General features: G+C 46.2%; 1 protein-coding gene and 1 long non-coding RNA gene across 2 annotated transcripts in view; one reads left to right on the forward strand and one right to left on the reverse strand.

Annotated features, from left to right (window-relative positions):
- LOC135222695 (serine/threonine-protein kinase SMG1-like) overlaps positions 1 to 26,814 on the reverse strand; it is a gene marked incomplete at its 5' end in the record, with an annotated part of 271,434 nt that overhangs the window by 155,587 nt on the left and 89,033 nt on the right. The window contains 5 exon segments of the mRNA XM_064260879.1: positions 21,014 to 21,149; positions 21,801 to 21,920; positions 22,765 to 22,918; positions 25,117 to 25,282; positions 25,852 to 26,036. Of these exon segments, the coding sequence (XP_064116949.1) occupies positions 21,014 to 21,149; positions 21,801 to 21,920; positions 22,765 to 22,918; positions 25,117 to 25,282; positions 25,852 to 26,036 (761 nt within the window).
- The window catches only part of LOC135222698 (uncharacterized), a 28,900-nt gene continuing 26,312 nt past the window's right edge, over positions 24,227 to 26,814 (forward strand). Inside the window, exons 1-2 of the long non-coding RNA XR_010316311.1 lie at positions 24,227 to 24,623; positions 25,152 to 25,233. This is a non-coding gene — a long non-coding RNA (uncharacterized LOC135222698). The remainder of the gene's footprint in view (positions 24,624 to 25,151; positions 25,234 to 26,814) is intronic.

A 26,814-nucleotide genomic window follows, 5' to 3' on the forward strand; every position in this document is an offset into this window, starting at 1 on the left:
CAGGCCTGGCCATGCCGCTCACCTGTGGCGAGCGGCTCGACTGAGCACGTCGACCCCGGTCCCGTGCGTCAGACGAGCTGCTGCTGGTCACCGTATCCGCCCGGTCCCTGTGGGGGCGGCGGTCAGGTGACCTGCAGAGCTCGCTTTCGCCGTGAGACCGTGAGCGTACCTCGCGGCACGTCAAACCGCTGGTACCAGCCGAGGCTGGTACCGTCGGTCGAGGGGACCTGGGGGACCTCTTCCCAGCCTCAACCCGTGGCCGGTCAGAGACCGTCACGTCCACCCGAGGTACCGGCTGGTCGCTGCGAGAGCGGCCGCTGGCCTGGCGAGAGTCACCTGAGCGGCTCTCGACAGTCTTCTGCTCCGTGCCTCGGTCATGACGCTGAGCGAACTCAGGCGTCTTAACTTTGGCTGCACGGTCACCCGAAGGAGATCGTACACTCGGAACTTCTCGCGGACGAGAAACCGAGCCGGTACCTGGCTTAGCAGCAGAGCTGCCAAGACCAGGCGAGGGTGTACCAGCGTAGCCAGCACACCCTTGGTCCCCGTCTTCTTCTTCTCAGAAGGGGAGACGGGCCCCGTTCCCGAAGGAACAGGAGGACCAGCAGAAGAACCCCCCCCGTCACACCGTAATGTGACGAGCCCTTCGAAGTTCCCGAAGGAGTCTTCTTAGGGGGAATAACAAAACCCGGTTACCAGATGGTCGCTGCGAGAGCGGCCGCTGGCCTGGCGAGAGTCACCTGAGCGGTTCTCGCCAGCCTTCTGCTCCGTGCCGTGGTCTTGGCGCCGAGCGAACTCTGGCGCCGAAACTTTGGCTGCACGGTCTCCCGAGGGAGAGCGTACACTCGGGATCTCCCGCGAACGAGAGACCGAGCCGGAACCTGGCGTAGCGGCATCGCCGCTAGCACCAGGCGAGGAAGTACCAGAGCTAACCGATACTCCTCTGGTCCCCGTCTATCTCTTCCTTACGGACGGGGAGACGGCCCCGCTCCCAAGAAGGAGCAGGAGGACCAGCAGAAGGACCCCCCGTCCCACCGAGGTGGGACGGGTCCCTTAGAAGTTCCCGAAGGAGACTTCTTAGGGGGGGGAGGCAGCCTTCTTCTTCTTCGGCTTATGGGCCTTAGAAGTCGAAGGGGAAGAGGCAGCAACAGACGAAGACGAAGATGACACCTTCCTCTTCTTCGTCAGCTCACGCAGGACAGTCGTCAGGTCCTCCATCCAGGCCGGAGTCGGGCCTATTGCCGAAGCAACACGGCCCGACTGCACCTGTCCGGAAGGACCTGGGACTGGGGAAGACACACCATGGGCAGGACCAGCATGGACAGGCGCAGGAACCAGGAGCGACAGGAACAGCAACCAGCTCAGGAGCGGCAGGAACAGCGGCAGCGGTAAACACAGAAGGGACAGCCAAGCCAGTAGCGGGAACCACATCAGCGACAGGTACGGCAGGCCCAGCCATCGCCTCGTAGAATCATCGGCAGCCAGCGTGGTACTGGCGGCCGGTCCAGGGGCGAGCTGCTGGAACAGCGGAAGTCTGGGGCAGGCAACACGAAGAAAACACAGGCGGCGGCGGCATACCCCTCCTCGGTACGGCGGCGACCGGCCCTAGAAGCGGCAGACGGCGTCACCGACACAGCATGGGGAGTGTAGACCAGCGGGGGGAAGCAGCATAAGCGGCCGTGAAGGTTGTAGTGGAGACCACTCCAAGGTCACCGCCCCAGACCTCGCTAGACTCTGCAGCAGATCGTGGATGCTAGGCACGCCCTGCAGCCGCAGTGGTCCATACCTGTCCAAGGTCGTCTCCCACGGCTGTAGCACCTGCGGTAGCACAGACAGATTAGAAAGAGGGGTTCCCTCACGCACGGGGGGGGAGACATGCCCCACCCCGAACGGAAGGAAGACCCCAAAAACAAAATACGAGGAAGCTGAGCGGGGGGGCAGGAAAGAAGACGAAGAATCGGATACCAAGGGAGTCGCGGGAGAGCTTTCCGACGACTTCCTGGCAGACCTTCGCTTCCCCTACCCCCGCACAGCAGTGAAAAGTAATATGAAAATGAAACAGAATACTGCACTTGCGATTCACTTCATAGAACTTAAAGAGGGAAAAATCAATTCCCGGTAAGAGCGGAAATTTGATCCAATATAATATGATGCTATCATAAATATATATGAAAATGAACAATACTGCACTTGCTATTTTCACTTTCACAGCAATAAATCGTAAGGATTAATTCCCGGGTAAGAACGGAAATTGATCCAAAATTAAATTTGATGCAATTAATAAATGAAAATGAAAAGAAAACTGCATTGCGAATCCACTTTCATTGCATTCTATTCATACAAAATAGGAGCCTCTTGCCGAGCGCAATCAAGCTCTCGGCAACGAACGCACAGGGCAAAAATATAATGAAAAAGAGTACTTACATCTTTCAATTACACACTTTCGCCCAAAATACATGACTCGGCGCGAGTGCGCCCGCCCTCGGCACCGAGACATAATTCAAGGGTTCAATTCATGAAAAGAGCGGAAATCGCCGTCTCTACGGCGATAGCTCCATGTTGATTCATAATTAAGTAATGAAAATGAAAACAGTGTACTTACAGTTTCATTTTCAAGTCAAACCAAACCATTAGTAGAAAACACAATATAAACAAAGCATACGACGATGGAGCGGGCAGAGAGCGATGACGAACACGTCCTTCACACCCGCGGCCGAAAGCAAAAGTGGTTCTTCACCTCTCGGGCGCGCGGGCGCGCGCACGATCGGACAAGCAGTTAACTACCGTTCTCCCCTTGTTCGAAGCTTACGACCGTCCCAGCTGCCGCTAGTTACCTTCCTATTGTTAAAGGACCGAGGGTTTGTATTACGTATCGGAACAAATATGATGCAATATTCCGTCGAGAGTCTTCTAAGAAGTTCTGGTAATCTCGGGAGCCTGTGACGCTCACCGTAGGCCCCGCCCCCAGGATGCCGTATAAATACGACGGACGAAGCAGAGATCGTCAGAGAGAGAGAGAGATCACCAGTTAGTCACAGAGAGATATCCTCAGTAAGAGCCACAGATCAGATTATCAGTGAGAGATCAGCAGCAGCAGAGATCATTCGAGAGAGATAAGAAAAAAGGAACCGACGAAGTATCAGAAGAAAAGTTGCTCGAGAGTTGGTTGGATACTGGTCTAGTTGTCTTCAGGAGTGGACGACTGTGTTATCTCGACGTTGAGCAGACTTCAGAGAAGAAAAGGTCCTGCTAGAGGTTTTGGGGAGTTACTGCCTTTCAAGTATCAAGAGTAGACTATTTTCCGCAATACGGAGTCAAGAGGACGTCTGCAATCACTGTTTTCCTTTTGCGAAGCCATCGCTTTGAGTCGCTAAACTAAGCAGCAAGCATTTGAATTACCTCTCTGTTCCCCCAGTTCATGCAGTGTAAGATTCTATCTTTTTATGTAAATAGGAGATACCCTTCTGCATTTACCTATGTTAGTAAGCTTGTAAATAAACCTTTTTTGTGTTAGTGTTTCTTTCTATATTCGTATCCCCAGTTTCAACCGTTGGTGTTGAAATATTTTTTTTTTATTCATTTCATATCGAACCTGAAGCGGACCTCTTGTTTCTAGTTCGATTGTTCATGGCTGTACATTTTACCAAACGAGTAAAACGTTAAAACAAAACTTTCATAATTCTCCTTTGCTGATTTTTTTTTTTAAACATTTAAATAGATATGGTTAGGCAATTGCAATTTGGTCTGTCTCTCTTGCTGCCTGGTTGTACTCTGCTGGGTTGCACCCATTACGAGCGAAATTTAAAAATATTTTCAAAATATTTTCAAAATAGAGAGGGACCAGGTGTCCGCCTCTCTCAACGCCCATTCTTCTGAGAACTTCAGAAGTCTGGCGCCTACTGCTTGGAGGACTTGAACTTCATTTGGTTTTCTTGGTAGGTCTAAAAGAAGACCTACCTCTTCTTTCCGCTCCTCTCTTCCTAGAGGAGGGCCGGGAAGATAAACTCCCTCGAAAGGGCGGCTTTGGGTTCCGTGGCTCCTTCTTCGAAGCAGGAACAGCTGGCCTCTCCTTTTTGGCTGACTGGACCAGCAGATCTTGTGTCGCCTTCTCAGTAAGTGAGTGAGAAATATCTCTCACTAACTGAGAAGGGAAAAGCTGGTTTGACAGAGGGGCGTATAGTAGGGACGACCTCTGTACCGGCGAGACAGCTTTTGTAAGAAAAGAACTAAATACAGCTCTCTTCTTAAGAATTCCTGCTCCGAAAAGGGAGGCCACTTCCCCAGATCCGTCTTGAACCACCTTATCCATGCACGCTAGTACACTATTAAGGACTTCGGGGCTCAGGCATTCATTGTCCTGTGTCTTCTTGGCCAACGCCCCAAGGGACCAGTCCAGAAAGTTCAAAACTTCCAAGACATGGAACAATCCCTTGAGGAGGTGGTCCATTTCAGACATTCCCCACGTTGCCTTTGCTGAAGAGAGAGACTGTCTCCTCGACGCGTCCACAAGCGTTGAGAAATCTGCCTCAGCAGAAGCTGGGAGGGCGAGTCCCATTGCTTCACCTGTCTCGTACCAAATACCCCTCCTCCCAGAAAGTCTGGAGGGAGGGCAGGTAAAGACAGTCTTTCCGCATCCTCTTTTTTGGAACTGAGGGCCAATTTCAAAAGACTGCAAAGTTTTCTTCAGCGAAATGGTTGGGCGCATCTTAAAGAAGGAGGATGATTTTGAGGTCTTCGTGCTTGTGAACAGCGACCGAGGAGACGGAGGGGCGGCAGGACTCAGAGAATCTCCAAATTCTTGGAGCAAAAGAGCTGCCAAAGATTTGTAGTCCGAGAGCCCCGCTCCCTTTTGAGCTTCCGTGTCAGAAACATCTTCCAACTCATGTTCAACAGGAGAAGCATTATCAGCCGAAGGAGAGCGCCTCTTATCGCAAGGTGAAGGGCTTCTAGCAGGATCAGATCCCTCCCGACAAGGGCGATGGCTGCCTGTGCGACATCTTGCGTCCCTGCCAGGCGAAGGCTGATCCTGCGAAAAAGCCCGATCATCATCAAAACCCTCCTGACAAGGATGACGGCCGCCTGTACCATCTTTCATCCCCGTCAGGAGAAGGCTGTGCTTGCGAAAAGCTTCCACCAGCAACCGATACATCCTGACAAGGACGACGGCCGCCTGTGCGACATCTTGCGCCCTTGTCCAGAGAAATCTGTTCCTGGTAAAAGTCATAAAGAAGAGCCTCCTGGTTGACTTCTCTGTCTGATTTCATTGGAGAAAATCCTGGCGCCTGGCGCCTATCTGGCGCCGAAAGCTTGGCTCGCTCCTCGCGCCTGGATGTCTCTGTCCGCCTCGGACAGTGTCGTCTGTCCGAGTTGTCCACATCGAGAGCTTGGCGCCTGGCTGGTGTTGTCCGAGTACGACACTTTTGCCTGTCCATATTGTCCGCTTCTGGCGCTTGGCACCCGGATTGGGCCGTGTCCTGCGTACGATATTTTTTCCTGTCCTGGTGTCTGCCTGTCCAGGTTGTCCACATCTGGTCTTTGGCGGCAGGCCTGGTCGCGTAGCGTACGATAATTCTGCCTGTCCGGGCGTCCGCATCTGGCGGCTGGTGTCTTGCTGGCGCCGTCCGAGTTGTCCACTTCTGGCGCCGAGCGCCTGGCTGGCGCTGTCCGCCTCGGACACTCGATTCTGTTGTCGTTGTCCGTATCTGGCGTCCCACGCCTATGAGCTTCCGTCTGTTCTTCCGTTGTCGTCTCTGTCCTAGGACGAGGAGTAGAGGAGAGGAGCCTGGAGTCCGGAACGCCCACCAGACGAGATCTCTTAGCAGGAAGAAAAGTCTTTCCTCCGAGGAGGGTCCTTTCTTAATACTCCTACCAATGAAGATATCTGTTCCTGCATTTTAAGGAGGATATCTGTCACAGTTTCTTCCCTTTCCTTATAAGGAAGAGGAGAAGGGCGCCCTGGAGGGCGTAGGCGATCGTGATCCTAGAGCAGGAGAATTCCATGTCTTCTTGGCTCTTTTCCTCTCGCAGGGAGAATCCTCTGGGAAACGTTCCGGGCTCGAGTCCAGAGTAGGCGCTTTCCAACTCCTCTTAATCGGACGCGATAGTTCGTCGGAACTCCATCCACTTCAGCGGGGAGACGAATCGGATGATGAGAAGCACTCTTTTAGGATGCCTTTCCAATGGCGATCCTTGGCAGTCTGGGACGCTACAGATTCTGCCGAGGGGACGCCTGATCGGTGGAGATTCTCCGTAACCTCCGTACGGCTGTCGACATTCCTTCTCCTCTGGGCCTGGGAGTGAGACAGAGCCGATCAGACGCATCCTCCACTACACTGGGGACACTTACGTCAATTTCCACAGCCTTACCTTGAAGAGCTTGCATTTTAAGCTCCATCCTTATTAATGCCGTCTTCAGATTTGCAATCTCTGTAGCAAAATTTGCATTATCTGCGACAAGCGAGGGTGATACTGCATGTGAGGAAGCAATTAATTGGGGGTTAGTTACACTAACTGGCTAGTTAGAGCGAGATCTACTCAAACTTCTAGAGACAGCTTTTCTAACCCTATCTCTCTCTAACTTCCTTATTAGATATAGAGCATTCATTCCCCCTACACCTCTTGCATACATTGTGAGGATCTACCGAAGCTTTCAGTAGTCTCACCAAACAACCCTCATTCACACATCTTCTAACTTCGCAGTTAGAGTCAGACATTTTGAGAACAATCCGAAGCAAAATCCAAAAAACAGTCCACAAAAGTGTATGCCAAACCACAGATCCAAATACGTCACCAAATAAGACAGTCCAGAAGATCAACGGCGATGAAATACGAAAATCAAGTCAAGAGGAACCAACAACAATGTTGATGGTACCGGCGACAGAGAAAATCTGATTAGAAAACGGGAATGGTTCCTATTCCTGCCACCCAGCGGCAGGGCGGTAGATCACCTGACCTACCTGTAGCGTGTGCCGCGAAATTCGAATTTCTGTCGGGAACGACAGAGTCTATAGCTAAGTATATATCTGACAGGGAAGTTCAATGTACAAAAATACAATTTTCGACAAACTGTTATTTGTTCCGATACGTATACAAACCCTTGGTCCTTTAACAATAGGAAGACTCACTTATTGGTGGGTGGATGGAATCTGAGTCTTATGAACAGACTGGTGTTCGTCCTACCTTGGTTCCCTCCCTGGTTGTAAGAGCAAAGAGAGGGATCCTAGCCTCTGCCCAGCTGATCGGGGTGTGCACCGCAGGATCAGTGGTCAGACTTCTGGACCAAATTTATAAGAGGGAGGCATGCGTACCTCTTATAAATAGCAAAAACACAAGAACTAGTTCCTACTTCAAGAGCCAATATTAAGTCATGGGTTTGTCTCTTGTTGGCTTCCACTCCCCCCCTTGTTGGGGAGTGGTGGATAAATACTCCTATCCCTACTGAAAGGGATAGGATGGACCTCAGTCGTGTAGCTTACCTGCATCTGCTTCCTGTTCACCGTAGTGACGACCGCGGCCCTCTGCCCACAGGTAGAGGAGGGAGAACGAAGGAGTAAGAGAAGCCAGTCACACTCTCTTTCACTCGTCCATTCATGCAGTCACACAAGGATGTGATGCTGTTCTGTCCGCTCGGGTGCTGGGTAGACTACACAACTTGTTAAGCAGCCACCATGGGTCCCAAGGAAAAGGTGTCCAAGGACCTGTGAGTAATATCCCGTAGGTAGAAGGAAGTGAAGGTGGTTTGGTTGGCCCAAACCCCTGCCTTCAGAACCTGCTCCATGGAGAAGTTCTTACGGAACGCAACGGTTGGACCAATACCTCTGACTTCGTGAGCTCTCGGACAAAGGGTAGGGGTGTTGTCACTACCATCCGTGTCATACGCCCTCCTGATCACCTCATGCAGCCAGAAAGAAAGAGAGTTCTTGGAAACCTCTTTCTTGGTAACCCCGGTGCTAACGAAGAGGCGTCGACACTTAGGCCTGAGGTGTCGAGTTCTCTTCAGATAGCGTCGTAGAGCCCTTACAGGACAAAGCAGCATCTCATCTGCATCATTATCAGTGAAGTCCTTCAGGGAGGGGATCGTGAAAGACTCGAACCGGTCGTCAGGGACCGAAGGATTCTGCGTCTTCACTACGAAGTTCGGGACGAAATTGTGATGGTAATTGCTTCATAGCAAAAGAAGTTAAAGGAAAGGAGAACGCATTTTCGAGAAGTTCGGCAGCAAGGAGGTTTTCGCGCCACTGTTGGAGGCGCCTATGTTCGTGGTTGTTCCAGAATTGTCGGGTGTGTTGTGGAGCGCAAAAACGCGCCAATGTTACGTGAGAAACACAGCGATTTTCTGATGCAATACCTCGTCTAGATTCATCTAAGAAGTTCTAGAAATCCCTGGAGTCAGTGACGTTCGCCGTAGGCTCTGCCCCCAGAGCGCCGTATAATACGACAAACGAACTTTGGAGAACAGTGACCGTAGAAGAGAGAGAGATCGTAAAATAGAGAGATCACCAGTTAGTCACAGAGCCACAGATCAGATTATCAGTGAGAGATCAGCAGCAGCAGAGATCTTCCGTGTGTTACGAGAAAAAAGGAACCGACGAAGTATCAATCAAAAGATGAGTTGGTTGGATATTGGTCTAGTCGTCTTCAGGTGTGGTCTACCGTGTTATCTCAACGTCGAGCAGACTTCAGAGAAGAAAAGGTCCTGTTACAGGTGTTGGGGAATTCCTGCCTTACAAGAAGATTAGTTTCTGCAATACGGAGTCAAGAGGACGTCAGCAATCGCCGATCTACATTTATGAAGCCAGCGTGTCGAACTGCCAAATCGAGTAGCAAGTATTCTTATTACCTCACTGTTTCCCCCAGTTCATGCAGTGTAAGATTCTGTCTTTTTATGTAAATAGGAGATACCATTCTGCATTTACCTTTGTTAGTAAGCTTGTAAATAAACCTTTGTTGTGTTAGTGTTTCTTTCTATATTCATATCCCAAGTTTCAACTGTTTGTGTTGATAAGTTTTTTTTTTATTTCATATCGAACCTGAAGCAGACCTCCCTCAGAGGCCGTATCATTGTCTCTGAGATCCCAGAGTCCGTAATATTTGTGGCGACCTTGCCTAGGCTATCAACACTTTAACAGTTGAAACAGAGAGGATATAGAAAGAATCAGAATGAGTGAGATAGTGAAAGAGTTTGTGGAGTCGGGTAAGCTACTAGGTCTAGAGGGGAATGATCTCCGTGAGTATGTGGAGAAGAAAGAAAGAGAAAAGTATGAGAGAGAGAGAGAAGCAATGAAGATGCAACAAGAGAGAGAAGTATTGAAAATGCAGCGAGAGAGAGAAATGTTGGTAATGCACCAGGAAGAAAGAGAAAAAGTATGTATGCATGAACAGGAAGAGAGAGAGAAAGAGCGTATGCATGAGTTGGAAATTGCTCGGTTAAGGGAAAGTACTCATAACAGTCGGTCAGGCGAGAACGGAAACGAAGCTGATACGTTAGGTATGAGTGCAGTGCTGAAATTAGTACCAAAGTTTGATGAGGAAGATGTTACGACATATTTCATGTATTTTGAGAAGTTAATGGAACGAGTAGGTTCTCCTAAAGAAACGTGGACTTTATATTTGCAGTCAGTTTTGAGTGGTAGGGCACTTACTGTGTATAGTTGCATGTCTAAGGAGGAATGTGATAATTACGATATCGTGAAAGAAACTGTTCTTAGCGCGTATAGGTTAGTACCAAAGGCATACCGTAAGAAATTTAGAAATTTGAGAAAGGATGAAAATATTACGTATGTAGAATACGGTAAGAAGTTAGAAAGGCTGTTTTTTGATTGGTTAACTTCTGCTAAGGTTGAGGATTTTGATAGTTTGAAGAACTTAGTGTTGTTAGAAAACTTCAAAGATAACGTATCCCCTGAGATTAAACTTTATATAGAGGATAGGCGAGAAGTATCTTTTGCAGGAGCAACTAGGCTAGCTGACGAATATAGCCTAACTCATAATTTGAGTGTTAGTAAGAAACGAAATGATCCTTCGTCTGGTAGAGTACAAAGCAGTAAAGGTTTCAGTCCTAGTAATAGCAATGCGAGTAGAAGTGATTATTCCTGTTATACATGCGGAAAACCTGGTCATATGTCTAGGGTTTGTAAGAGTAGAATGGCATCTGGTGGCTCAGAATTGACTTGTTTCCGATGTAATGGGAAAGGGCATTTAGCGAGAAAATGACAATTTGTCCAAAATTGCATTTTTCCTAACTATACAAACCTGAGGTCCTTTTACAATAGGAAGGTACTAGCGGCAGCTGGATAGGTCGTAAGCTTTCGAACAAGGGGTTCGGTAGTTAACTGCTTGTCCGACAGGCGCGCGCGCGCGACTGGGAGGTAAACAAATCACTTTTGCTTTTGGCCCAAGCAAAAACTGCAGAGTGAGGGGTGGCATGAGGTGGGACTATGTGTAAAAGGACCTCAGGTTTGTATAGTTAGGAAAAATGACAATTTGTCGAAAATTGCATTTTTCCTAACTATACAAACCTGAGGTCCTTTAACAATAGGAAGTAGCTAGCGGCAGCTGGAACGGTCGTAAGCTTCGAACAAGGGGAGAACGGTAGTTAACTGCTTGTCCGACAGTCGCGAGCCGCGCGACTGGGAGGTAAACAAATCACTTTTGCTTTTGGCCCATGCAAAATACGCAGAGTGAGGGGTGGCATGAGGAGGGACTATATGTAAAGGACCTCAGGTTTGTATAGTTAGGAAAAATGCAATTTTCGACAAATTGTCATTTGTTCTGATACGTAATACAAACCATCGGTCCTTTAACAATAGGAAGACTCACTTCTTGGTGGGAGGAATCTGAGTCTTTTGATGAACAGACTGGTGTTCGTCCATCCCTGGAATGCCTCCCTGGTCGTAAGAGCGAGGGAGGGATCCAAGCCTCTGTCCGATTGATCGGGGTGTGCACCGCAGGATCAATGGTCAGACCTCTGGGCCGAGTACTAAGAGAGAGGCAAGCGTATCTCTTCGTACCAGCAAGCAAGAACTTGTTCCTGTTTGCAAGAGGCAACATAAAGTATGGGTTGTCTCAAGCTGGCATCCACTTCCTCCCCCTTGTTGGAGGAAGTGGTGGATATACGCTCCTATCCCTAGTGAAAGGGATAGGATGGGGCTCTGTTGAGTAGCTCACCTGCATCTTGTCCTTATCCAGCAGGGTGACGACCGTGTCCCTCTAACCACAGGTAGAGGGGAAGAAAAAGATGGGAAGAGGAGCCAGTCACACTCTCATTCACTCATCCATTCTTACGGTCACACCAGGACTCGATGCTGTTCAGCCTGCGAGGGTCTGGGTTCGCTACACAACGTGTTGAGCAGCCACCACGGGTCCCAAGGAAAAAGATCCAAGGACCTGTGGGCAATATCCACCCGAAGGTAGAAGGAAGGGCATGTGGTCTGTTGGACCAGACCCCTGCCTTCAGTACCTGCGCCACGGAGAAGTTCTTGCGGACAAGGCAGCATCTCCTTCGCATCGAAGGCGGTGAAGTCCATTAGGGAGAAGATTGTGAACGACTCGAACCAATCGTCAGGGACCGAAGGGTTCTGAGTCTTCGCTACGAAGTTCGGTAAGAAATCGAGCGTCACGAATCCCCATCCCCTGGATGCTTGACTTCGCAGGAGAAGTCATGCAGTTCCTTAGAGGAAAAGAAGGAAATAGTCGCATGACCTATCCCTCTTCTCAACTTCGGTGATGTCCAGTACCCATACTGGTCTGTCCGTTTGCCACTAAGTCTCTCGCATCCTCCTATCCCCATGCAGCGAAGTTCTCGGTAGTGGATAGGACACCGACACTCCATGGTGGGTTGTGTCGATGGTATGGGTACTGTGACAAGCTATTAAAACGAAGTAATGATTGCACTGTAACAACCGAACTAAGTCAACAGCGTAGTTCGTAACTGACTCAGGCGCTCTGACAGCTGCCGACTGACTGCGTTCGGTAGGAGGCAAGTTGTCCAAGCATCCGAGTAAGTCACGTGACCTTCGCCTTTAAAAGGGTTATGCCGAGAGACCAAACAAATAATGTATTTGTTTGTCACCAATGCCGGACAGCGAGGTGATGATTCTCTTAAGGCATGTGCCCAACAGGCGAAAGTCAATTGCCTTCTAGAGACCGAGGTCCCTGAAGGCAAAACATCTCATGGTTGTTGAATCTCAGCTAAGGAGAAACAACACTATGTACCGTTGAAGACGAAGGTAGATATTGAATGCAACCTACGTCTTCACAGATGAATCGAGAGAAGGATTCTCAAGATTCATAACCTGTGCTTACAAATGACTGAAAACGCTAACCGCTATTTCATTGCTGTCCGGTGAGAAGTCGTAGTTGCAATGAAAGCGGGGCGTTCTTCAGTAATGAAAACACAGGGGAAAGCCGCCTGAAGAACTGTTTCTCATGGGCTGAACATTTGGAAGTAGAGCTGTCAGGTCGGAGAGTAGGCGATGTCTTCTGACACATCTTGTAATTCGGGTTGAACAATGAACAATTGTACACCTACGAATACGAGATATTTTGAAGACAAACTCAGATGTCTGCAAAATCATTCGCATTATCGCAGTGCGATGCAGCGGGAGACTTGTACAGACTTCTGTTACCATGCGGTAAACAGAAAGATGAAAGAGTCCAAGAGATATTTGTTGAAAATTCTCGCAATGTCGAAGGCGATGGAATCTAGCGTCACAACAGTAGATGGTCCTTCATTATTGCGAGAATCCCCGTTAATCAGAGACCTAAGTCCATGATTGTTGGGCAGAGATACGGTTCGGTAGTCAATCAAAGCAGGGGAGAGAGAGACATAACTGACCGTGCATCTCGGAGGCCCAGCTGATACTGAGCTGCTATCAGGCAGTTCAATACGCAGTAGCTGAGCCTGGCCTCTCGCTGACTCGTCATCCTGAGTTGCCAGGTAATCCATTATTCCACGAAGGAATGCGTTCGGCTAGAACCACCGAGCATAAAAGATATGCTCGAGCAATTATATTTAGGCGAAACGAATTTCGGTAAATATAAAAGTTGAAATGGTGTTGTCGTGACAAAACCATAAGTATATAAAATTGAAACTGAAAACTCCTGGGAGGTTGCAGTTAACCCCGAGTTGCAGTTCAATTAGAATACTTCTCTTATAAGTCGCAATCCGTAGATTAATTAGGATATGCGCCTACCCCTCGGACAATTCAACTGCTTAGTAGAATATCAGTCGCGAGGTTAATATACGTAGTTATATTTGTAGGATTCTGAACAACGATCTCCATCCTAAATTCTTTCCTTCAAGAAAACAAAATAAGGATTGGAGATCGACCACCTTCGATCTCTATCAAAGAGAGTGAAGGAGAAGTCTTCCTCGAAGGAAAGCTTCAATGGTGAACAGAATACTAAGACGATAGTTCAAGCCAAAACTGGATATTCCCGTCCGATCTTCTCTATTCCAGGTTGGTCGCCTACTGTGAGATAGTTTCTTTCAGCAGCAGCTTCTTCCCAATGCTAGAAATTCCAGGAATCGAGCATAGGCGAGGTTCCCGATTACGTGTAACATATCGGGGATTCTCGTCTCGCTCACTTTGGACCGTGGTCTCGCCTAAGTGTTTGGAGATTGTAAAAAACTCGAACACTCTGAATGCGCTAGAAATTCCGTAGAATTCTAAGCAGTCTGCGAAACCCCCACCGAATTCGTCAAACGATATCGGCTGGTGGTCCTCTCGATTCCCGTAGAAATCGAGAATGGGGCAGGATTCCTCCTCAACGACCGGGGCTTACGTCAGGTAGGACCCGAAGGTCCCCCCTACCCCCCCGGTAGCGCAGTCCCGAACGTGGGATCCTACAGAGAAATCTCTGTAGGATCCCTCCCCTTTCCCTCGTAGCCGTAAGGAGAGAGGGAATGGGGGAGGAATTGGATACTCGCTCGCCTTCCCAGTGGAACTAGCAGTTGGAGAAGAGTAGGAGAGTCTGGGAAAACGTATCATCAGGAGAAAACGTTTTCCCGCGGAGGGTTACGAACTCTCACTGTAGGTAAGGGTCTGCCGCCACTGTGAACGTCGTCTTCTCGGTAGTGGATGGGACACCGACACTCAATGGTGGGTGTCGATGGTATGGGTACTGTGACAAGCTATTAAAACGAAGTAATGATTGCTTTGTAACAACAGAACTAAGTCAACAGCGTAGTTCGTAACTGACTCGGGAGCTCTGACAGCTGCCGACTGACTGCGTTTGGAAGGAGGCAAGTTGTCCAAGCATCCGAGCAAGTCACGTGACCTTCGCCTTAAAAGGGTTATGCCAAGAGACTAAACAAATAATTTGTTCGTCACCGATGCCAGAAGGCGAGGTGATGATTCTCTTAAGGCATGTGCCCAACAGGCGAAAGTCAATTGCCTTCTAGAGACCGAGGTCCCTCATGGCAGATATCTCATAGTATAGTTGATTCTCAGCTAAGGAGAAACAACACTATGTGTCGTTGAAGACGAAGGTGTACAGAAAAAGCAACCTACGTCTTCACAGCTGAACCGAGAGAAGGATTCTCAAGATTCTGAACCTGTGCTACAAAGACTGAGAACGCTAACCGCTATTCATTGCTGTCCGGTGAGGATCGTAGTTGCAATAAAAGCGGAGCGCTTTTCAGTAATGAAGAGACAGGGAATACTGCCTGAAGAACTGCTTCTCATGGGCTGAACATTTGGAAGTAGAGCTGTCAGGTCGGAGAGTAGGCGATGTCTTCTGACACATCTGTTAATTGGGCGCGAGCAATGAATAATGCACACCTACGAATACGAGATATTTTGAAGACAAACTCAGATGTCTGCAAAAATCATTCGCATTATCGCGGTGCGATGCAGTGGGAGACTAGTACAGACTTCTGTTACCGTGCGGTAAACAGAAAGATGAAAGAGTCGAAGAGATATCTCTGTTGAAAATTCTCGCAATGTCGAAGGCGATGAAATCGAGCGTCACAGCAGTAGATGGTCCTTCATTATTGCGAGAATCCCTGTTAATCAGAGACCTAAGTCCATGATTGTTGGGCAGAGATACGGTTCGGTAGTCAATCAAACCAGGGGAGAGAGAGACGTAACCGACCGTGCACCTCCGAGACCTAGCTGATACTGAGCTGCTATCAGGCAGTTCAATACGCAGTAGCTCTCGGTGACTCGTCATCCTGAGTTGCCAGGTAATCCATTATTCCACGAAGAATGCGTTCGGCTAGAACCATCGAGCATAAAGAATACGCTCGAGCAATTATATTTAAACGAAACGGATTTCGGTAAATACAAAAGCTGATTTGGTGTTGTCATGACAATACCAAGTATCTAAAATCGAAACTGATAACTGCTGGGAGGTTGCAGGCAACCCTGAGTTGCAGTTCAATTAAGATACAATTCGTCTCGGTCACAAACCGTAGAGTTAACTACGGTATGCGCCTACCCCCCGGACAATTCAACTGTTAAAAGAATCATGTCGCGAGGGTAATATACGTAGTATATTTGTAGGTTCTGTACCACGACCTCCATCCTAAATTCTTTCCTCTCGAGGAATGAGAATAAGGATTGGAGATCGACCGCCTTCGTTCTCTAGTCAAGAGAGTGAAGAAGTCTTTCCCAAAGGAAAGCTTCAATGGTGAACAGAATACCGAAGACGATAGTTCAAGCCAAACTGGAAGTTCCCGTCCGTTCTTCTCTATTCCAGGTTATCGCCTACTGTGCGATACTCTTCTTTCAGCAGCAGTCTTCTTCCAAATGCTAGAAATTACAGGAATTCGAGCATAAGCGAGGTTCCCGATTATCGTGTAACAATTATCGGGGATTCTCGTCTCGCTCACTTTGGACCGTGGTCTCGCCTAAGTGTTTGGAGATCGTAAAAAACTCGAACACTCTGAGTGTGCTAGAAATTCCGTAGAATTCTAAGCACTCTGCGAAACCCCCACCGAATTCGTCAAACGATATCGGCTGGTGGTCCTCTCGATTCCCGTAGAAATCGAGAAAGGGGCAGGATCCCTCCTCAACGACCGGGGCTTACAGTTCAGGTAGGACCCGAAGGTCCCCCCCGGTAGCGCAGCCCCTAACGTGGGACTCTTACAGAGAAATCTCTGTAGGATCCCTCCCCTTTCCCTCGTAGCCGTAAGGAGAGAGGGAATGGGGGAGGAATTGGATACTGGCTCGCCTTCCCAGCGGAACTAGCAGTTGGAGAAGAAAAGGAGCAGCCATCGCCTTACGGCGATGGCCTCTCAGAGCCTGGGAAAAACGTATCGACAGGAGAAAAACGTTTTCCCGAGGAGGGTTACGAACTCATACTGTAGGTAAGGGTCTGCCGCCACTGTGAACGTCGTCTGGGTGGGGCTGATCGACACCTGACAGGAGAGAGCCGATACCGTCCTCCGACTCATTCCAGTCCTCGTCGAGGTCGAAACCTCTCAGGAGGACCGAAGGGGTATTCAAATACGGTGTCCGAAGACACGTAGAAACGCCTCTGTCGCAGTAGAGGAGGTGAAGTAGCTTGTTCGACCGGCCAGAACTGAGAGAGCCTTCTTGTCCGGAGACGGAGAGACTACCTGTTCAACACAGTCGGCAAGCTCCGATCGCGGCAGACCCACCGTCGATTTGGGTTCCCTCTCGGGCCCCAAAACGACTCGAGCCGAGACGTGGCTCTGCTGGTGGGAGCGGCGATCCTTCCCCGAGGTCGTTGTGCTAACGAATCAGCGCCATAACCTCGGCAAAGTTCCTCTGGATCTCGGAAGTCACAGCATCTTGCAGAGTAGGACCGTTAAGCCCTTCGAACAAGAGCATATTCCGAGAACCTTCCTCCTAAGAAGGGGGAACAGCGACAGCCCTCTCGGTCTTCTCCATCCACTTGCGCATACGTCCTGGCCGGTCCAAGAACCGTGCCTGGCACGTAGGGCGTCGTGGTGGGATCATGAGGGGCGCACCCCTCACGATCACTCCTCAATACCTCGCTCCTTCCGGTGTAACCCGAGGAGGTTGAAGGTACGGGAGAGGCAGACCTGACGCTCCCTCCTCGGCTCGCTGGCAGAACCAGCAGGCTGGGGGATTGGGAGGGCTGGCAGGCGATCCTCAACCCGCGGTGGCGATCGAGCTGCAGGCCTGGTCGAATCGTCTCGCTGTGGAGAACGGCTGGACTGAGCACAGCGGCCCGGCCCCGATCTCGAGTGTCAGACGAGCTGGTGCTGGTTTGCCGTATCCGATCGCTCTCTGTGAGAGCGACGGTCAGGCGACCTGCAGGCTCCACTGTCACAGTGAGACCGGTGCTTGTCCTCACGGCACGGCACGTCACGTCGCTGGTTCCAGCCGTGGCTGGCACCGGCGAACGGGGGGACCTCTTCCCAGCCTCAGCCCGTGGCCGGTCGTGGACCGTCACGTCCCCGGGTAGCCAGCTGGTCGCCGCGAGAGCTGGTCTGGTGAGAGTCGCGTGAGCGGCTGTCACCAGTCTTCCGCCCCGTGCCGTGAACCTGACGCTGAGCGGACTCAGAGGTCTGGTTCCTGGCTGCACAGTCGCTGGTAGGCGACCGTACACTCGGTACCTCCCACGAACGAGAGGCCGAGACGGACCCTGATGCAGTGGCAGAACCACTGACACCAGGCGAGGAAGTACCGGTGTTAGCCGGTACCCCTCTGGTCCCTGTAGTCTTCTTCCTTGCGGAAGAAGAGACGGGCCCCGCTCCGAAGGAGCAGGAGGACCAGCGGAAGGAACCCTCCCGTCCCACCGAGGTGAGACGGGTCCCGAGAAGCTCCCGAGGGAGACTTCTTAGGAGGGAGGAGGCAACCTTCTTCTTCCTCGGCGTGAAGCCTTAGAAGTCGAAGGGGAAGAGGCGGCAGCTGACGACGATGAAGAAGATGAAGACGACGACGACGACACCTTCCTCCTCTTCTTCGTCAGCTTCCTCAGGACAGACGTAAGATCTGCTATCCAGGGCGGAGCCGGGGCTGCTGTAGCCGAAGCCACAGGGCCCGGACGCACCTGTACAGACAGACCAAAGTCTGGGGTAGTACCACCACGAACAGGGACGACGTCAGCAGGTATGGGCATCTCAGGAACAGCAGGCACAGCCAGCACAGCATCGGCAGGGACAGCCAGCGCAGCAACGGCAGGGACAGCCAGCGCAGCAACTGCATGGACAGTCAGCACAGAATCGGCAGGTACGGCAGGCAGCACCGGAAAACACAGGAGTGAAGCAGCAGCCAGCAACATCCTGGTACCGGCGGCAGGTCCAGGGGCGAGCTCTAGGGCAGCGGAAGTGTGGTCGCGGCAGCGCGGCAACCACGAGCGGCGGCGGCACGCCCCCCTCTCGGTACGGCGAACGGCACTTCACAGCGGCTGTAGGCAAGACTGTTACCACGTGAGGCGAGTACACCAGGTGAGGAGGGACGTCGTCACCTGGAGTCGATATCGTTGTCGTGGTCACCACTCCATGGGTGACCGCAGCAGGCCCAGACATAGAACCGCCGCCCCTGGACACTAGGCACGCCCTGCAAATCGACGGACGCCCATACCTCACCAAGGTCCACCCTCGTGGCAATAGCACCTGCGGAAATAACAGTAGTAGTGATTAGTGGGGGGGAAGTCCCCTCGCGCGGGGGAGTGAGCCCCACACCGAACGAGCGGAAGACCCCGAATACAATTGTACATCGGGCACCGAGCGCCCTCCCCCGCGCTCGACGGATCGGGCGAGGAGGGAGAAACCCAGATAACCTCCCCCCCGAAGGGGAAGGGCCATCTGTGGGAGCTTGGGGGGGGGAGCGGGGGGGGGAGGGATTCTCGTTCCCCACCCCCGCACAGCACCCATGTACCCAACAATAATAAAAGAGCCCGAGAGCAATCGTGCCCTCGGCACCGAATGCACGGGCATAAGGATCAATCCCTGACTGAGCGGAACTTGAACCAAAATAAATATTGATGCAATCAATAATAAAAGGAATAACATGAAAAAGAATCTTGCATTACGATTCACTTCACCATGAAATAAGGGCTCGGAGCGAGCGCATTTGCGCCCTCGGTACCGAGCGCAAGGGTAAAAGGATCCATTCCCGATTATGAACGGAAACCTTGATCCATAATGAATTGATGCAATCAAAATATATATATGAAAAATGAAAAAAGAATACTGCGCTTGCGATTTCACTTCATACAAAAGAAAAAGGGGAAGGATCAATTCCCGGGAAATAGCGGAAACATTGATCCAAGTAAATAATGCAATCTCAATAAAATATGAAAATGAAAAAGAACTGCACTTGCGATTTCACTTCATTCAAATAAAAAGGGGAAAGGATCAATTTCCGGGTAAGAGCGGAAACTGATCCAAAATGAGTATTGCTACAATCAAAAAAAAAATATATGAAAATGAAAAAGAATACTGTACTTGCGATTCCATTTCCATACAGAATAAGTTTTCGTGCCGAGCGCATTCGCTCGGCAACGAGTCAATACAGGTCAAAAAAAACAAAAAAAGATGAAAAGGCACTATTACTTTACCGATTTTTCATCTACACCATTGTTTTCAACCAAAATATAAGCTCTGGAGCGTGAGCGCTCTCCCGCCCTCGGCACCGAGCATACACAATACGAGGATCATTTCTGGGAAAATGAATTCCCGCACTTACGCCCTTCAGTCCCGGCACTCGGGTAATCGGAGGGCGTGGAGAAACCAAGATCCTTTAATTCACAATTGAATTCAATGGAAATAAATATGAAATGATTGTACTTACAATTCAGTTTCACTAGATAAATAGAAAAAGAAAAACACAACCATGCGAAAGCAACGACGATGAAGCGGGCAGAGAGCGATGATACACGTCTACACGCCAGCAGGCCGAAAGCAAAAGTGATTTGTTTACCTCCCAGTCGCGCGCGCGCGCCTGTCGGACAAGCAGTTAACTACCGAACCCCTTGTTCGAAAGCTTACGACCTATCCAGCTGCCGCTAGTACCTTCCTATTGTAAAAGGACCGAAGGTTTGTATGCCGTGTCGGAACAAATTATCATTTATAACATAACTACGGTGATTGTTTACTATCGTACAATCTTTGAAATAAAAGCCAAACAGATGTTGCTGTTACCAATTCCGTTGTACGTACTTAGCAAAAAAGTTGTTTCTCATTCGATTGTTCATGGCTGTACACATTTATGTAACGAGTATAACGTTAAAACAACACTTTCATAATTCTCTTTTGCTGTTTTTAAACTTATATAACTGGAGGATGGGATAGTTAGACTATTGTAATTTGGTCTCTCTCGCTCCATGATTGTACGCTGCTGCCTGCACCCATTGTGAACGAAATGTAAAAATATTTTCAAAATATTGTCATATCAGCTAACCACATCATAAAATCGGATTATCGTGAGACAAAGCATTGTAACTTGAACCCTACCTGTATTTAAATCGCATTTAGTTATGCCATGGAAAAAACAACTATATTTTCACCCATTTATTCAGACATAGAACAACAATATATTGGCATATGTTCCATATTCGGGGATTACCTGGTGGCCATATTGGAATTTCAAGTGGTCAGCTCTTTTGTCTTTAAAATATGATATAAAATGAATACTTCAGCCAAATTTCTGGCTTGTACCCTCAACTGAGCATTTTTATGGTAAAAATTGAACTTGATACCATGAATGCAAGAAGGGTTGTGAAGAAATACATAAACATGTATGTCTGAACTTGACCAAGTGCCCTTGGGTCTATGTCAAAATTTGACTTGAGACAGAATCCAAACAAAGCTGAGCTCAATGCCATAAAGCATTGAAAATTACTGAGAAAAAATACAAAATATGTGGATGGACAGACAGTGGGTACTGTAAAGAAATTGCAAAATCTGAAGGACTACAATCATATAGAATAAATGAAAAATTATCAATGGCACATAAAACTAATTTTTTCTTGGCCCTATCATTTAAAAATGAGTCAATATAAAAAAAAGTCATTTTAACTGCAGCTCCTGACCTATAATATACAAACTCATATCTTTAAATATTTTACTTGCCTGCATAGCCAGATTCACTGTCTGGAGTCCAGTCAACCAAAGGATCATAAATGAATGCCTCAAGCAATGTTAGCAATGTCTCCCGGCCTCTTCTCATAGCTCGCAGGACCTGTTCACAAGCACTCCTGAAGACACCCTGGAGCAAAAATCAAATTTCACTTTCAATTTCAATACATAATTTAATTGCTGCAAAGAAAACTGGGTTCTACAAAACAATGTTTGAAATACAAAAGGGAGATATTGAAATTTTAAGCTTTGGGCATTGTGGCATTTAACACTTCATAATTTGACAGTCTTTATCACTAGTTTGATTTTCAAGATTTATTAGACTTATAAGACAAAAGGTACTCAAATCCTCAAATCTCATATGTAACAACTCAGAATGTTATGAAATAAACAACCAAACAATATCATACAATCATATATACTTCAAACATTTCCTAACTATACAATTTATATCTACTTTATAAAAACAATCGAATGTATCACCATACAAGTCAATATATGAAAAGTTCTAATAAAATATTGTATAAACATAACGTCATTTTGTTGTATAGTTGCATACTTGATAATTAAACAACATGAATGTAGTAGACTACTTTCACACAACAATAAATATCTTATCTCTTGCCCTTATCCATAAGTACAGGCTCACTACATCCTTTCCTTGTTTCAGTATTAGCAAATACTACATCATTTACTTTCATTTCATAGTTCTCCACACTTATTTAGTACTATTGAAAATAAATGTTGAAAGTTTCTTCCATAAAACATTTTCTGCCCTTACCTCTGTTCCAGTTACTCCAAGGGCTGCTTCAATGTTGTGAGTCATACGATAAGGCACTCTCTCTGGAACCCTTAAATTTTTGCCTTTTTCAAAGCAAACATTGTAGTCAATGTGAACAACCTGACAATGAAAAAGATCTCTTGTAGAACAAAACAAACTATGTCAATAAAATCTACTTCTAAATATGCTTTCTTTTACCTGTGCTTACTCATAAAAGGACTTAACCATAACCTACCTGGCTCTAGTCATGAAGGCATGCATTTATGACCTTTTTGCTTTTTTACTTGTGTGCTTGATACTTACTGTGACATTTTGTGATATATTATTATTCTTGCTCCATTTTCCCCCTCTTGTTTCTCTGCTCATTCTCTATTACATGTCTACATAAGTTTACAAGACTCTCTTTGACTGATGTTACTAAAACAGTTTAGCTAAGCATGCTAAACTATTCTTTTACCTCAAAAAATTTTTCCCTTTACTTATACTTGATAGAATTTCTTACATTAAGTATTGGAAGAAACTTAGTGTACTGCAGGTGAAAAAGAAATTCAACAAGGATGGATTAGCTGGTTGGTGATGCAAGTGCACTGTAAATGTATGGTTTGTGTAAACTCAATAAACATTTTAAATAATTTATGATACACAACTAGTAATATATTATTACTTTTAATAATTCATGTGACTGTGTAGACGTTTCAACTAAATTTATTAACATTTATTAACTGATGTTATGCAAAACGTATTTAATCATGCTTAGGTTTGGGAACAACACCGGATTGTACATACATATTTCTTGTGATTACCACTTGACAAGATAACTTAAAAAACCTACTGCTGTATCTCAAAATGGTGCCAACCCATTTGTTCTTTAGTTGAAGGGGCTTACTACACTTCATCTTTATTTTCAAAAGAGAGTAAAAGAAAAATATTCTGATATTAAAGGCTACACATTAAATAATCTTACCTCCCCAGATGTTAAATTTACAAGGACATTATCAAGATGTCTGTCACCAAGACCAATGATATAGCCTATGATGGACATCACAGCAGTTGATATGGAGTAATTCTGAGTAAGGCGCCACCAGTCTCCTGCACTTACACTACACATCCAGAGCTCTCTGTAAACAACATAAGATTATCCAAATTACCAACTGCACTCTAATAAAAATGTATGAAGACTTAAATGTACAATGCCTCTACCACAGTCCTAACAAATATATAAATATCCCACCAAGTACCTTATTCACAATTTAGGTCAAATAAAGATAGTAAGTTTTAATAAAATGAGCTTAAATTGTTTTATCTCTTCCTAGGAAAATTGTGAAAAACTTCACACTATCAGTCACTTCATATAATGACAAAGATGCAAAAGGACAGGTGGTGTCTGAAGACAATTGAGTTCTTTTTAGAGTGATTCTTTTAAAAAGCTGTTGAACATGAAAAATAGATGAGTGGAGGGGGTTATTATATATTAGAAAATGCTTGAGAGGTGAAAGAATGGAAAGGCACCAGGGACTGATGGGATTAAAAAATCTCTGATGACAGAAAGGCTCTAAAGGAATTGATAAGGGGGTTAATATTCCTTTCTATAAAATACAGGTAATGAAGGCCAGTAAAATTTATGGTGACATAATTACTAGATAAATTTAGTAATGTACAATATAGAGTACTATATGTTTTGAAAAAGTGTGACAATAACAGATGGCTTGATATGGGAAGGGTAGTGTGGGATTAAATAAGGCAGAGGTTGTGTGAATTAAATTTATAATCTGAAATAGTTGTGCAATTGGTTTGCAAATGACTGGTTATGACATACGTTGAGGACATAAAAGGTAGGCCAAGTTGTTGGAATAAAATGAAAATGTAGTATATTTTGACGCGAGTATGACTGGTTTGGTGTAAAAGTCAAATCCATGGCTGTTTACTGTCTTTATGAATGGAGTGATGTGAGAAAAAAAAGTCGATAGATACACTAGATGCAAAGTTATGGTGTAAGGTAAGTTGTGAATGCAGTACAGTGATTGATGTTTGCAGGAGATATAGTGTTGATTGGGGGATGGTGAAGAGAAAATGCTGTCTAGCGAAGGAATTTAAAGTATTATTAAAATAAGCAAGCTGAAAGTTAAATGAATAAGAGCTAAGTTATGAAATACATGGCAACCGGGAAGATGGATGAATAATGATAGCACTTGATTTGCACTGGTATTTGAGATTAAATTTCATTGGTTGTGGTAGGATAGAGGGAGATTTACTACAGAATAGATGAATGATTAATGGCCTGCTAAAGACTGGAAGAGATGAGACAGAACCCAATCTTGAGGTGAGTGGAGTGTTGGACTACCTTTCATTTATGAAAGTGAAGTGTTGATGTTAAATGTGAATGAAAGACAAGTTGAAGCTGATAAGATGAACAGTTCACATGTTATCTGAAGAGTATGACTCAGTGAAAAGCTTAGAAATGCATACTGTGAATAAGAGATAAGAAAAGCTTAGTAAATGTGAAAAAAATCGCTGTGATTATTCAGGTGAACTGGTCAAGTGGAGACTGAAGGACAACAGGTCTGAGAAATGTATGCTATTCAAAAGTATTGGTAGGAAGAAAGAAAGGTTGGCCTACAATGTGCTGGGTGGATAAAGTTAAAGACTACTGGAGGCAGAGAGTCTTTTTCTTCAGAAGTGAGAGTGTATAAGATTTAAATGAATAGCACTTTGCACAAGGTGTGGTGATGCATTACAGACATGCCTTCTTTGTCAGAACATAAAGTAGCTAATGTCATGTTAGTTTACTGCACAAGAGGCTCATCCTTGACTCAACAGTTACAGGTATATATGAGTTTGTAGCCTTCTACCCTTACACTAGAAATGGATTACCCTTGGTTAAAGAAACACATACAGTGGACCCCACTATTTGCAGGGATGTGTTCCAGACCCCTCCACGAATAGCTAGAATCCGTGAATCCTTAGAACTCCTATAAAAATGCTAAGAACTGGCTATTTTGTTAATTCAAACTCACGAAAAAACTCACTAAAAAAGGCTTATACCTTGTTTTTTTAGTAGTTCTATCACAAAAAGTGCATTTAATCATGAAAATGATATGAAAATACAGTAATTTGTGGATATTTCTCATAGAAAAACACCGCAAAAACACGAATTTTCCGTAAATATATGTCTGTGAATCTCGAGAACGCGAATACGGGGGGTCCACTGTATACATACTGCTGTCAAGTCTTCTATGGTATATCAAACTCTCTCATTTATGAGGATTAATCAAGAGTGGTGATCAATCACAAAGTAACCCATATGCATAATGCTCACCTTGCTAACAAATTAGATGGTGTTTCCTTAATCAGGTCCTTCAGAACATCACGTAAAACGGCAAGAGGCCACTCCTTTCGATTATCAATGCTGACACCTGCCTCTCTTAACCGTGGGGTAAGTTTACTGTAATACAGTTCTGATGGACGGGGTACTTGGGGTGGAGCTACAACAAGAAAATATGTGAGTTACATTACAATGTAAAAATTTACAGAACAAAACAGAACATAGAATTTAGGCCAAAGGTTACGCCATGCACTGTGACCTATGAGGTCATTCAGTGCTGAAACTGAAAAGATTTGAAAGGCATAACAGGAGGAAAACCTTGCAGTTGCACTATTAAAAAATTGTTAGGAGAAAGGCTGAAAGTAAGATGGAATAAGATAATACATAGGAGAAGGCTGAAAGTAGGATGGAAGTAAGAGAATATGAACAGAGGTAGAGTAAAAGGAATAGAAGGGTTTGCAGCTAGGAGTTGAGAACCTTAAGTAATCCCTACAGTGAACCCTACGGAGGTAAAAATTTACAATAAACTTACATCATAGTTTGAAAAGGAGTGAAATTAAAACAAACTCTTTACTAAAAGATTGAAAAATTATAGTATCATGACAATTTAATTTCAATCAACAGAATTCTATATAACAACAACAAAGATTAACACAAATCTAGTTGGTAATTTCTAATAATACAGTATCTATTCAAGGAGGTAGATTACTCCTCTGTAAGTTTACTAACCTTGGGGATGAATAGTCACTGCAGATGAATGTGTTTTTAGCAGCATAGCATGTGCTTCCCTTTGCTGCCATCGTTTGTATAAACCAAACAATGGAGTTGCATTGCCAACCCACTGAATAAGCCCCGATCGAGGACCAAGAGGCACAACAGAATAATATCGGGCTCTGTAAATACAATCTTTCCCTCTGAAAAAAAAAAAAGAAAAGTCATTAAATTTTTTTCCACATTCAACTTATATCATTTTAAAAAACAAACCACTTAACCCTGAATCTTATGAATATTTCTTTCCTGACCCCCCTAACCACTTAATTAATAAGATCTTTTGATGGGAAATCATCATCATTCATCAAAAACATTCTTACATCAGATTTTCTCCTGCCTTGTGCACTTTCTGTCTGAATTCCATCACGGTTTGATTTCTGTCTATGGTCTTTTCATGTTTTTCTCACTACGTTCTGCCCATGAATCTCATTAATCTATACTTATATCTTTTCAAAATATCTTGTATGTTCTTTCTTAAGTGCCTCTGTCTCCACTTTGCACAGTAGTGAAGGGCATATGCACTTATTAGTAATAGTTTTTTATGGGCAGTACATAATATGCTCAAGTTGGGACAGGTTCAATACGTGTTTTTTTGTTCAGACTACTAAGACCGGTCCTAGTGAAGTGTCGAATGTCGGTACACACCCGGATGACACTCATTAGTACTCCCTTTAGATAGCAGCTGGAATGGTTCCAAAACTCTCCATGGCTCATCAAAGATTATCGCTATTCTCTTCCCAATTTGAAGTTTCTTTTAAAGCAGCCCCACTTTCACTTGTTTCAGTCACCCAGAATTGCTACAGCTTCATGTGTGGTAATTATCAACCACCTTTCTGAGAGGTTGCTGCAGAAGCTATCAGCCTGCAGAACATCTACCTTTGCCCTTGAGACATCTGTTCTCATGATGCTGACTTCTTGTGA

The sequence above is a fragment of the Macrobrachium nipponense genome, chromosome 8 (assembly GCF_015104395.2).
Source record: "Macrobrachium nipponense isolate FS-2020 chromosome 8, ASM1510439v2, whole genome shotgun sequence".
In the NCBI taxonomy this organism is placed as follows: domain Eukaryota; kingdom Metazoa; phylum Arthropoda; class Malacostraca; order Decapoda; family Palaemonidae; genus Macrobrachium; species Macrobrachium nipponense.